The 12,560-nt window shown below is 36.8% G+C and overlaps 1 protein-coding gene across 1 annotated transcript; it reads right to left on the reverse strand.

The window, feature by feature from the left end:
• Window positions 1–589: 589 nt before the first annotated feature.
• Window positions 590–10,766, reverse strand: LOC120632327 (aldo-keto reductase family 1 member A1-like). Its single transcript, XM_039902172.1, has 6 exons — window positions 10,542–10,766; window positions 6,157–6,337; window positions 5,745–5,932; window positions 2,451–2,689; window positions 1,607–1,757; window positions 590–854 (listed from the first exon to the last, which is right to left on the reverse strand). The coding sequence occupies exons 1-6, from the start codon at window positions 10,611–10,613 to the stop codon at window positions 711–713; spliced, it is 975 nt and encodes a 324-aa protein (XP_039758106.1). The 5' UTR covers window positions 10,614–10,766; the 3' UTR covers window positions 590–710.
• Between the last annotated feature and the right edge of the window lie 1,794 nt (window positions 10,767–12,560).

Below are 12,560 nucleotides of genomic sequence, written 5' to 3' on the forward strand. Positions count from 1 at the left end.
GGGTACTAAGTTTACGATAGCGTACCTATATATAAATATATTATGTATTCGAATAAAAAGTTAATATCAATATATCAATACGGAGTTAGAAAATTATAGCATTGTCAACCTCTGTGCATAGATACGTTTTACCCTAGCTTTGAATAACTCCCTTCGTTCAATGTTGTACTAGATATGCAGTGCCACAAACAAATTTAGCACAAATGGTGCCCGAATTTTTAGTATTTAAAAATATCGAAAATATATGCATACGTAAAATAAGATATTCCGCCACTTTAATCGATTATCGGACGACGATTTAATCACGAACACGTTGACATTTTCACTTGCAAACTAATAAAAATATTTTTGCAAGTTCTTGAGTGAAATCTTATTTATCACGGACACTTTCCAATGACTGAACGCGCGAAAATCTAGTATTTTATTATCAAACCTTACTTGTGGTACTGTAAAGCCCGCAAACCTGAGAATCGAGCCAAGTCAAAGCTTCATACCCCCTTCTCCATTGAGATACTCCTAGAAGACCTGTTGCCTGCAGTAACACTTAAATAGACCGAGTACTATGATTGATGAAATAAGTAAAGAAGCATTCTTATTAGTAAATCATTTATTTCGGTGAAATATTTTGCATTTTGATTGTCCTGTTATAAGTTGCCTCCCCACGAATGTATTAGACCGTGACACATAACAACTTTACGGTTTAACTTCTATTATTTCTTAAATGGGAATTCGGTATGTTTTTCTGCCCCTACAAAGAACATGAAGTCGCAGATGCGTCCGTCCTCCCCTCGGTCTAAAGCTGCCAATTCTTGCATTTCATTCTTGTTGAGCTCAAAGTCCCATACGGAGAGGTTCTGGAAAGATCAAAAATATAGTTCAAAGTCGATATTTTATTAGTATTCGGTTACTGATAAGAAATTCTCAGTACCAGTCTGGAGGATATCCATCACCGTACTTCGGATGTCACCTTAAATAGTCGGTCCAAGATACAACTTTTATCAGTCCTGCGTTTCATAAGCTCTTTTCTCAAATCGTGGTAGCCAGATTTATATTTTTAATATTTCTGTTTTTATTAAAGAGTGGACATTATTAACAATAACTGTTGAATTGGTGTTTGCTTTGGTAAGACATTTTAAGTAATATTATATTGAATTATATAATTCCAGAAAAATATTTATGTTAATGGACCCTTTTTTAATTTTGGGTTTACAAGCTATGATTTTTACATGACATAAGACAAGTAAAGTCCAAAAAATAAATTCATCTCCATTAAATAAAAACGGAAATTTTATACATAAATTTAAAATAAAACAAATTGTTATGTTTTCTAATTATTGAGAATCTCTTAACCAAAATTTTCAAGCCGTCAAGTTTTGGTTAAGAGTTTCTCATTAATTAGAAAAATAAACAATTTGTTTTATTTTACATTAATCTACATAAAAATAAGTAGGTACATAACATTTTACATAGTTAATATACTTACGAATATGTTTCTATATGTTCAAACCATTTTTAAATGTTATTCAATCATAATTATAATTTGGAGTGGCGAACAGTTTTATGACAGCATCATCAACAAGTGTGGGTACGAAGAGAATATCTTTACCTGCTGGATTCTAGTCGGGTCGGTGCTTTTCGGGATGCAAGCTACCCCATGTTGCAGTAAGAATCTTAGGAGCACCTGCGCTGGAGTACGAGAGTGTGCCTTCGCGATGTTCAGTACCGTAGGCAACTCCAGAAGGTTTGGGTAGTTACGTCTGTTTCAAAAAAAACTTTTGTTAATCAACATCATCATGATTATCATCTCAAGTAATGGATGTCCACTGCTGGCCATAGGACTTTTGTAGGGAGTTCTAAATTCCAGAATCTTGGGTCTGTTTGATGGCATCTGTCCCCTTCGTCGGATGTTTACTAGCGAGGTTGCAAAACCAGCACCTGTGGACCTAAGCTTTGGACTTTCGAAATTTGAAATTTGGACTTTATTCAATTAAAGTCTAATGGTGATTTATAGCTCTTGTATAGTGATCTATATAGTGATATGTACTAGTGGTAAGCCTCTCCCATTTTATAACTTTATATTATTTCTAAAAAGCTATGCAAAAATGGCATTCTATTCCTAACTTTATTTATGGACTTAAAATAACTAGTATGTTAAGTCAAGTCTAGAGGTAGAGTATACGTCTAGACTGGAATTTATTTATTATAGATTTATCGCTATCTATTATTTGGTACGTACATTTTCATAAGTACACGATGTCGCTTTGATTTGCAATATGAATAACGGCATAGTCATAAATAATAATTGGCCATCTGGACCAATCCTTAAGTTTATGACTATTCCGATATTCAAGGTTACTGAAAAATTAAATTGTGAAAATGGACGGAAAAAGTATGAGAACGCAGTAAATAAATAATTCGTATAATGTAAGTAGAACATTGAAACTTCTTACCCCGTCTTAGCGGCTAATACATCAGCTAGAGCCTTCGAACCCAAGGGAGAGTAAGCTACGATCGGTATCCCAAGTTGTTTGGTAGCGGCGATCAGTTTTTTCTGTTGGAACAATACGTGCACTTCGACTTGCAAGCAAGCCGGTTTCTCAACAGCGCACAATCTGCTTAGCTGCTCCTCGTTCATATTAGAAACCCCAACGTGGCGGACACGACCGGATTTCTTTAACTTGAGCACTTCCTGAAAATTAGGTACTTTGTTGTAGTGCTAGTTAAAATAATTTTGGGTTTTATTGAAAGATACCTACTTACTTAGTTATCCATTACTTTTAAGGTGTTATTTTAAATGTACAATTGCAAGAGTATCGTATAGGTTATGGAAATAAAATTATCTGATAAAATATGGCATAAAAATAAAGAAGTAATGCAGTAAGAGTACCTGTTATTTATTGTTATATTTATAAAACGCAAAACTACAATATTTATGTTTGAAAATGTGACAATTTTAATCTAATTTAAATTTTGTCTTGTGTTCCATCACAATTTTAATAAACGACAGGTCCCTTCATGATTCTGACTTCTACATTCCTGCTTCTCAGTAAAATATTTCGATACCAAAGATATTTTACGTAGGAAGAAGTTACATCGTTTTCAATCGTACTTCACCAAGACCGCAAATTTTATTAGAGGGTCTAGTGATCGCGTCAATGGGAGAACATGACATGCTTTCAGTCGGGCTCTCTCGCTTTAAGAATGTTTTACTAATTTTCGTAGACAAGACTGATGTTTCTGAACTATTATTCTTAAACACTCGTAGTACTATAACAGTGTTTTGTTTAAAGTTTCTGCGATGGTTAGGTTTACAGTATTTGATTTTGTTGGTCAAGTTAAAAAAGTTTCGTGGTATGATTGCAGACTCTTTTCTCTGTCTTGGAAACCGTGGTCTCCAATCCAAACTTAAATTACTTTCAGATGATCGCATTTGTGATGTTGATGCTGTAAACCCATGAGAAGTTCTTTTAAGGCTTTGCATGGAGTTAAGACTATACCGGTTATTAAACTGGTTACTGCATTTAGCTGTTTCTCTGTCTCCGGGTTTGCTGGCGGTTTTTCTTGTTCTCGTAGCTTGCAAAGTATCGTCTTTGTTTTCATCTAGCCCTAAGCAACAGAAAAGTATATTTGATAAAGTAAGCCTATTTTTTCCTTTCTTTTGCCAAGGAGTATATTGAAAAGGAGTTTGCAATGAACTCTTGGAAGAATTTTGAATTAGGGACTGAACTCTTCTTTTATCACAATTGGTATGTACCTGCTTATATTTATTAACGCCGTGATCGGGTCTGCCTTGTTTTGCAGGTGTTTGGTCGATTATTTGTAGAGTTTTATTTACGTTGCTGTATTTTTGATTCAAATACGGTTTAGGCGAAGATCTTTGTTCTGTACGAATGGGATTATTCAACTTTGAACTGTGCGTTATTTTGGAATAATAAGCTTGCAATTCGTTTTCATGTGTATTTGAAGTAGTTCCTTCATCCATTCTATTTCTGGACCCTTTGCCACGTTTTGAATATTCTACATCTCGAACTCTCCGACTTATTTTAGAAGTTCTTCTGCGTTTTTTGCATATTTTCTTACAACATTCACAGCAGAATATATATTTACAAAATCGACAAAATTTATCAATGCAGCGGTTTCGTCTTCGGGGCCTACGGGCACGGCTATATTCGCATCCTCTACATTCACTTGTCGTTAATCTTAAGACTGTATTTGTTACCATGGCTGTTTATATCCTGATCTGAACTAATATAGAGGATATCTTAGAGGATGCACATTTTTTATTCAAATTTATGCTGAAGAACCGTCATAATTACAGTTTTGTGGTTTATATTATATTTTCTTCTAATTTTTATGATTGTTATGTAAAAATATATTTTTATTAAAAAACACCATGGTAAATCAAATTGTAACAAAAATTAAATGACAAATGATTGATGTCAGTATTTTCTTTTTTGTGCTCTATTCTTGCTAGAACTCGTGCTAGAATAATTCAAGACGCGAAGTTCAAAGAGAAAGTTTTTGGTCAGAGGTTTTTAAAGTGTTTCTTAGTTATTAGCCTGTTCGAAAATTTTAAGATATATTTTTAAAAAAACAAATAAAATTTTTATACGCATTTCGTCCGATATTTGTCATAATTTTTGGATACATTTTAAGACTTTTATTCTGATTTAAGTTTCTTTGCAAATATATAATGCTCATAAGAGAAGCATCTAAATCAGGAGGTGGAAAGTTATGATCAGAGGTTGTTCGTAGTTCGATACTTTCGTAGGAATCTGTTGCGTTCTGCCTATTATATGGCATATTATTATTTTCTAATTGATCTTCTCCACCGCCAGTGCAACATGGGCATAAAAATCTTGGCATGATTCTAGAACATAATATGGGCATTTTTGACTTTAACTTTTTAACTGATGTTATTGAAGTCTGTGTTTTAACTTGCATCACTGTCGATTTATTCAGAACCGGTTCCATTTTCTCTTGTTGTATTTCATTGGTTTTATTTGGAATTGTTTTATCAAAATCAGCATTTATGTGTCCATTACTGCTGCGCTTTGCCATTAGTACTGGCGATCGATAAATCTTGGTCCACGAAAATTTGTCACGTTTTGTCATTGTTATATGCTCGCTTCTAGCATTAAAGCTGGTTTTATCTTTATCAGATGCAGTGGTTTTTACGCCATAATTAGGATAGCTACATGCCTTATATATAGCATCACTGTGATATCCACAATTAATTATTTTTACCACTTCATCTTGAACCCTTGAATTTTCCACGTCTTTAAGGAAAGAAACACCCATCTTCATAGCTATAAATTTTTGCTTTTAGTTATATTTCATAGTCTGCATAGCAAAATATCTTTAAAATTTTGATTTCTGAATTGTGTACTGACTGTGTGTACTTGACTTCGTCTTGACTTTTTTTTTGACAGCTAGATTTTCAATACAAGGTTTATGACAAAGAGGAAATAAACAATACGGTTTAAGATTATATACCGCGTTTAAAGAAAAGTAAAATAAAATTAAGCAATAATATTTCAACGTCCAATTTAAGACCTTCCTAATATAAGTCCCCCCCCAACCTTACGTTCATAGAACCCCTTTAGATTGTTGTTCACCCTATTTATTCACGCTCTAGGCTGTTAACCACCTCTTGACTTTCCAAAGTAGAACATCCGCGCGCGTCGTATCCCACTGTGACGCTGCTGGAAATACTCTAGAAAGCAATACAAAAGAGAACCAACCTTCCACACACCGACAAGGTCGGTTGAATAATCCATCTTCATACTTCCGTCTGGGTTTTTGGGATGCAGGTCCCCAGGCACGTGTTCGAAGGCAAACGGAACGTGTATTAGGTACAAGTCAATGTAGTCTAATCCAAGGTCGCGACGTGATGCCTCAAAATATTCCTCCACTGATTCTGGCCGATTGCCTGAAATAACAATCGAGGACGTTTTTATGCGGTTATTGGTTTTCCACGCAGTTTTAGTTGCGACAGCGAAAATGATGGCAAGAAACAGACCGGAACACAGCGATTCTGCTTACTGGCAGAATTCGGTAGCGACGAGCTCTGTCACAAAATGCTCTACTACATGTCTCACCTGTCATCGAATAAAATTAGTTAAAAGAGAAAAATTGTGTCGGACATTGTTTTACCTGATGGTGGCAGTTTAGTCACAACAAACAACTCCTTTCTCTTAGCAGCATCTCCTCCGATCCAACGGTTGAGAGCTCGGCCAAGAGCGTCCTCATTCTCGTAGGCGCGAGCTGAGTCGAAATGCCGATATCCAGCCTCTAATGCTGCGTCCACTGCTTTTTCGAGGACATCTGGTGGAGCCTGTATATAATAATAATTATATTTTACTACTGAATTAGAAAAGGTGGTCATTCTATTTTAGATTGTATTATTTGCTTGTTCACCGAATTTCGGTCAATTGTGTGCCGATTTTAAGAATTTAGGTATTTAATTTGTTGAAAGGGCTCGAGGTAGTTTCAGTGTCATCATGTAAGTATTTGATAGGAGGGCTCCTCTGATAGTCGAGATACATTTTCAAATTTTATCTCTAAATATAGTAGCAGTGTGTCTGTTGAACTCAAAATCAAATTAAAAAAATTAGTCAGTAATGTTGTTTTTTTTAGTCAGTTATTAAAATCATCTAAGACGCTTGACGATAACATAAAAATATTTTATATTATTAATCTCAATACTTGTTTTTCACTGGCCAACTAGAATAAGTACAATCAATTTATATCCAAATAACAAAGCAACGGAAATATTTTTTGCACGCCTAAGGTTGCCGAAATATAAAATTCGCTTTGCTACCAACCTTTCAAATATAATCAAAGATAATGACAGAATCAATGACATATCAGGCCAGTGACAAAGATAGATAGGATACATACATGGACGAGTTATAGTGACAATTGGTACAGTAAGATTTACAAAATACTTAATAATTATAATTTGGTAATTTATTACATAATTTCCCATACAAAAATGGGCAAAATTCCTGAGTATTGTTTTGATTAGGTATTCTTATATGGGGAATGAGTTAGTTTGAAAATCGTTCCCACGTCGCTCCGCCTGTCCTCCTCGTTATTTTCACTACGTCGCGCCACTCTGGCTTGGGCCGTGGCTATTTACCACCATACCTCGGAATACGTTCCGCCAATTTAAAGTGATTCAGCGCTCCTATACGATGCCGCGTAGAAACTAAATATATAATAAAACTGCCATATATGATATACCTAACAGATTAACCCCTAGACTGACAACACAAATAATAATTTCATAATTTCTTATTGTGTGGAATCAGTTTCTATGATAAACTGTTTTTAACGAGAAAGTATACTTTTTTTTTTCTATCATTTATTATTTTTCTTTTTTTTTTTTAAATTATTAACAATGCTTAAAAATAAACTAAAAAACACTATTAATAATTTATAAAAAAAAAAAAAACTTCCACCCTCCGCTTGCGGGGCTCAGGCAACCGGTGGTCAGGGCTCCAGAGTGAGGAACCTCCTCACAATACGCGCCGTTTCAAGGACTACTGCCTTCTGTATCCGACTCTTGATCCAACAACCAAGCGAAAGCTTCTTGAGATGAAGAAGCTTTTCGCGAGAAGACCATTGACTGAAACGACGATCGGAACAACAACGGTCGACTCAACATTCCACATGGCGGTAATCTCGTGAGCAAGGTCCAAGTATTTAGATACTTTTTCCTTTTCAGCTTTCACCAGATTATCGTCATGTGGAATAGTTATGTCAACAATTATTGCACGGCGCACTGATCGATCGACTAGCACTATATCAGGTCTATTAGCTGTAATATACCTGTCAGTGATAATCGTTCGATCTGCACTGCTATTTTCAAGAACTGACGCCGGGTCGTACCTATAGTAAGGCATCTCAAAATCGATAAGGCCAAACCGAAGAGCAAGTTGTTGATGAACTATCCTGGCTACTTGATTATGTCTGTGCAAGTATTCGCCGTTAGCAAGATGAGAACTAGTATACTTATTATTATCATAAGTAGACCCGTGGAATAAGAATAGACTATCGCATATCAAAGAAAAATCACAGTCACACGGTTATCTATTGTACCGTGGGATTGTTAGACTTCTCATAATCCTCGTTCAACATTATGATTGCACCAGAACGACGCGAAGTCCACTGTTGGATATAGCTGTGTTGTGGGTATTACAAAATCCACGCTCTTTTGCGGCTCCGTCCAACTCAATTCAAACTCAAAATGTATTTATTCGAATAGGCTTATTAATTAGAATACGCAAATAGCTTTCTAAGGAATCGGCTATTTTTATCAAAAGTTGTCTCTCGAATGAAGTTTGGCAATTAAAGTGTGATCTAATTGAGCGAATTGTGAGGTGATAATTATTAATAATATTATAAGAATCTATAAGGTTGCAATGTGCCTGGTCTAAGAAGAAGCACGCAATCAACTTAGCCGGGTAAACATATATATTTGGGGATCAACCAACACAGCCGTCAGTTTGATACCTTCAGACCCAAATGTCCATAGGTCTTCTAGCTGGTTGAGATATGTTGTTAACTTTTGTTATTCTATGTACCTATCTCTGTTATGATTTAATTTCCATTTAACATCACCATTTTAGTGAGATTTATTATGAAAGTTTGCGACCCTGTATCGAAACCATACAAACATCAAGAACACGTACACATTTTTAATTGCTTAACTTCCTACTAAGTTAGTTCTCACGAGTTCATTTATTTGACCTAGTCAAATATCATACTTTTCACAACGAAAAGTGCCGTAGTTGAAAAACTAAAAGCGATTGAGCGACCTAAACTCAGTTCGGTCCAGTTTGAACATTTGAACGTATAGCAAATCACGGTACCGGGGTTCCAACTCTGCCCCCTGAAAATGGAACGGTGCGGAAGTTGAAATTGCTTGTAGTGTAAGTATTTTCTTTATTCAAAATCAGACTATAAGTTATAAGTTATCATAATTAAAAACGCAATGCTGCCAGCATCTTAGGAACTGTGCCTCGCTGCGGTGGTTTCGTAAACGTTTTCGATTCTATTTAGTTTTTGTTGTTTGTTTGTTGTTCATGGTGAACTAGAGAACGACTGCTGTCTGTCTGTCATGATACAAGTGACGTTTGACAGCAGCGATTGCGAGATTTACGCCTGTCGCAAGATACGTAATTTAACCACCAGGGCATCCCGGATCGACTTTTGCATCTGATAAGAGACAATTCGAGCGATGACACTCTGTCGTCTACCAGGGCCATACGAGCCGGAGTCCCTCAGGGCCCTGTGTTATCACCCCTCCTATACGTGCTTTACACAAGTGACCTCCCTAAGTGTGGTAGTTCACGTAGGGGCTACGTGGAGCTATCCAAATTTGCGAATGCAACCACCACTATACCACATATCGAACCCTTCACCGCATCATATCCCGCCTCAAAAAAGCTATCGAGAGCCTAAGCGCTTGGTTCCGGCAAAGGAGGATAGAGGTTAACCCGGCGCAACAGTTCACCGGACGAGGCCGTATATTTAAAAAAACTCTCAATAATTTACTTCAAGCAGTCTATCCGACCATTCCAATTAGCGCCACTCTCAACCAGAGGAGGCCTTTCTTAGGAGGCCGTCTTCGAGCCCTAGAGTACAAACTCTCCCTGGCAGAGCCTCATTCCAAGTCTCGCCATCAAGCCCGCCAACGCTGTTAAAATCATTGGGGTAAATCCGCTAAAACCAATCCGAAACGTAATGACCCTGCGGATGTACTAGCTACTACGGCAACTATTTTATATAGTTAGTAGGTAGGTACTTATTTCTTAGTTAATTTTTATCAGGACTCGGATTAGCCGCAGACCAGAAGGTGTATGCACTTTGGAATGTTTATTTATACTTAACTGCTAGTTTGATTGTAGATAAGAGCAAACAGGATCGTAATGCATACTGAAGACCATATATATTTATGTACTCCGCTATCTCCATCGCGCTTAAAGACATTTGCTTTACCTAGCTATTTGCTCTAGTCTAGTCTTTAGGTCTCTAATAGTCATCTGCAGACTAAACCAAACAATATCTAAATACCTATGTACCTATTATGATGATTTTAGTTGAATGAGATCTCGTTTTTTTTTGAGAGCCGTAACATCAATCATAAATACAAACAGGTTTAAAAAATCGTCTTACTTAGCGCGGCACAAGACTCCTCTTTCTCATATGAAAGAAGGTTAAGAGCATAGACCCACCACACTGCACAAATACGGGTTGGCGGGTTTATCAATTTACATCACATTTAAGTGCTAATAGTTGAAGCTGTCAGTCCCGGTGACCAGCTTGCTCATCAAGACAATTTCCTAGTTCCGGTTACTAAGCTTTTTTTTACAGAAATATTTTTGTAACAACGACAACGACATGAAATCCAGTACCTCGTAAACGGTAGTGTAATTAACCACTTGACAAACGAGGCTGTCCTCTATAGTACATAGAGGTACTGATATAATTGAAGCATACATACAAGTCATATAAAAAGGTTATAGATTTACCTGCCAAGTTCCGAATCCAATGCGTGGCAAACGGTCTCCATCTTCTAACTCGAAATATTTTGGTACAGACATTTCTTATAACTTTAAGATAGACTTAGAATATTTTAAAAACTTATATGTTCATGGAAAAAAACGCAACACTGTCTGTTTCGTTCGTGTATAACAATAAACTGGCTGCCGAACCATTGCCCCACTACGGCCGTGCGCCGGTGCTGGGACCGTTATGTTAGCGACGTAATATCAGTGATACAGGCTTTATTGGCGGAAGGCTGCATTCGACCGTAGCTCGGTCACGATTAATTTTTTACTACTTATTTTATGAATAGGTGTAAGTAATGGGTATTTATAAACGACCGAAGTTAATCAATATCTATAATCGAACGACTATAAATGACTCAATTGCACGCCTACATAAGCGAAGCGTTGCGGTGATCTGCTCTACTCCCGCTATATGAAAGTCAAGGACTTTTCGAAACTAAGAATGACTGTATTTTTCTGCCATCGCACTTATAGGATAATATTATCATATTAATATCAAGAAAAAACATTCGTTTAAATGTATTCGATATTTAAAAAAACAATTATTTTGTTCAAAGTAAAAAAAAAAAAAACAAAAATATTTGAGGACGTCCGGATGTCTGTCCGTATGGATCTGGCACTCTCACGACCGTAAAAATTAACGTATCGAAATCCGACTCCTAAAACGGTATTAGGTGCATTTTACTTTGACGATACAGAGTTTAATACGAAAGGATTGCGAGCATGTAAATCTGGTATTAAGGCTAATGTAAACACAATACAAATGTACATACAATTTATGCTAGGGAGATGATAAAAAAAGTTCTGAGACTAGCATGTTCAAACATACAAACAAACGTTTCAGTCTTATGGAGTGCCTACAGCAGATTGTAGATTGGTCAAACCGCAACCAAGACAACTTTCAAACTTAAACGCTACACAATTGTTATTATTTAAACATTGAAGTGGCATCATTTGGTTTTTAAACCGCATTTTGAGGACGTAAAGGGAATTGTAAACAGACAACACAGATTGTAATCCAGTAATTGTTACGATTGTGTAACAATAACCACTAGAGATCGGCGCGGCAAGATAACGCTCAATAGCCGGCGATCGCAGATGTTTACAATCAATTATGTAACAAATCAGCTAAAACAAATTATAATTGCTTATCATTATCATCTCAACCAAAGGATGACCAGTACCTACTGCACATAATATCGCATAGGCATTCCCGGATTAGCCTATAAGCAAATTAAGCAATTGCTTGCAAAAGCATCAAATCTCGGGTGCCACAATTGTAAGGCTGCTTGAAAACCTATAACATTTTTTATATATGTACTCAATAGTTGTCTCTGCACGGCTAGCATGGGCATTGGACAATTATATACCCGGGGAAAGGATATAAATGTATCGTCTCCCACAGCTTTATCAACTCTCAGAGCACAGGCGCCCAAGTGGAAATAATATCCAAACAATATATGTGCAATAATAAACGGGGGTAAACTTCTCCTATTCTATATTCCCGTACTTTATCAGGTGGACACTTTAATTATATTCCTTGTCAGGGGATATAATCGGGGGATATTATTTTTGTCTCCTGCCCGTGCTAGCCCTGCTGATGCTTGTATCCGGATACTCCCTGTCGTTACTTCCCGTCCGTCCATATTGAAGTGGCCTCGCTATTCCTGGCTGGGTTAAGGTGATAAGAAACCTTATCCCAGCTGGAAATAGGGGCATTTTCAATTTATATGCTGCTACCAGTTACCTGTCCATGGAAGTTGGAATTGGTTGGTGTCCCAAGGTGCTGAAATGGCGGCCCCTTACGCAGGTTTTAGGCATTGGTAAGCGCAGCGTTGATTGACCCCCAACGAAGTGGACAGACGTCAAGCGCGTCGCGGGGAGCCGCCGGACACAAGCGGCACAAAACCGTGGAATTTGGAACTTCAAAAGACCTATGTCAAACAGTGGAAGTCTATCTTCTAGGTTTATATGATGCTG

Source organism: Pararge aegeria, chromosome 19 (genome assembly GCF_905163445.1).
Source record: "Pararge aegeria chromosome 19, ilParAegt1.1, whole genome shotgun sequence".
Classification (NCBI taxonomy): Eukaryota; Metazoa; Arthropoda; class Insecta; order Lepidoptera; family Nymphalidae; genus Pararge; species Pararge aegeria.

What these genes read in the sequence shown, in the direction of transcription:
- LOC120632327 (XM_039902172.1), bottom strand. Translation starts at nt 10,613, where the DNA reads ATGTCTGTACCAAAATATTTCGAGTTAGAAGATGGAGACCGTTTGCCA. An exon ending in GACTAAACTGCCACCATCAG is followed by an intron (nt 5,933 to 6,156) that starts GTAAAACAATGT and finishes TTGTTATTTCAG; the next exon opens with GCAATCGGCCAGAATCAGTG. An exon ending in ACCCGACTAGAATCCAGCAG is followed by an intron (nt 855 to 1,606) that starts GTAAAGATATTC and finishes TGATCTTTCCAG; the next exon opens with AACCTCTCCGTATGGGACTT.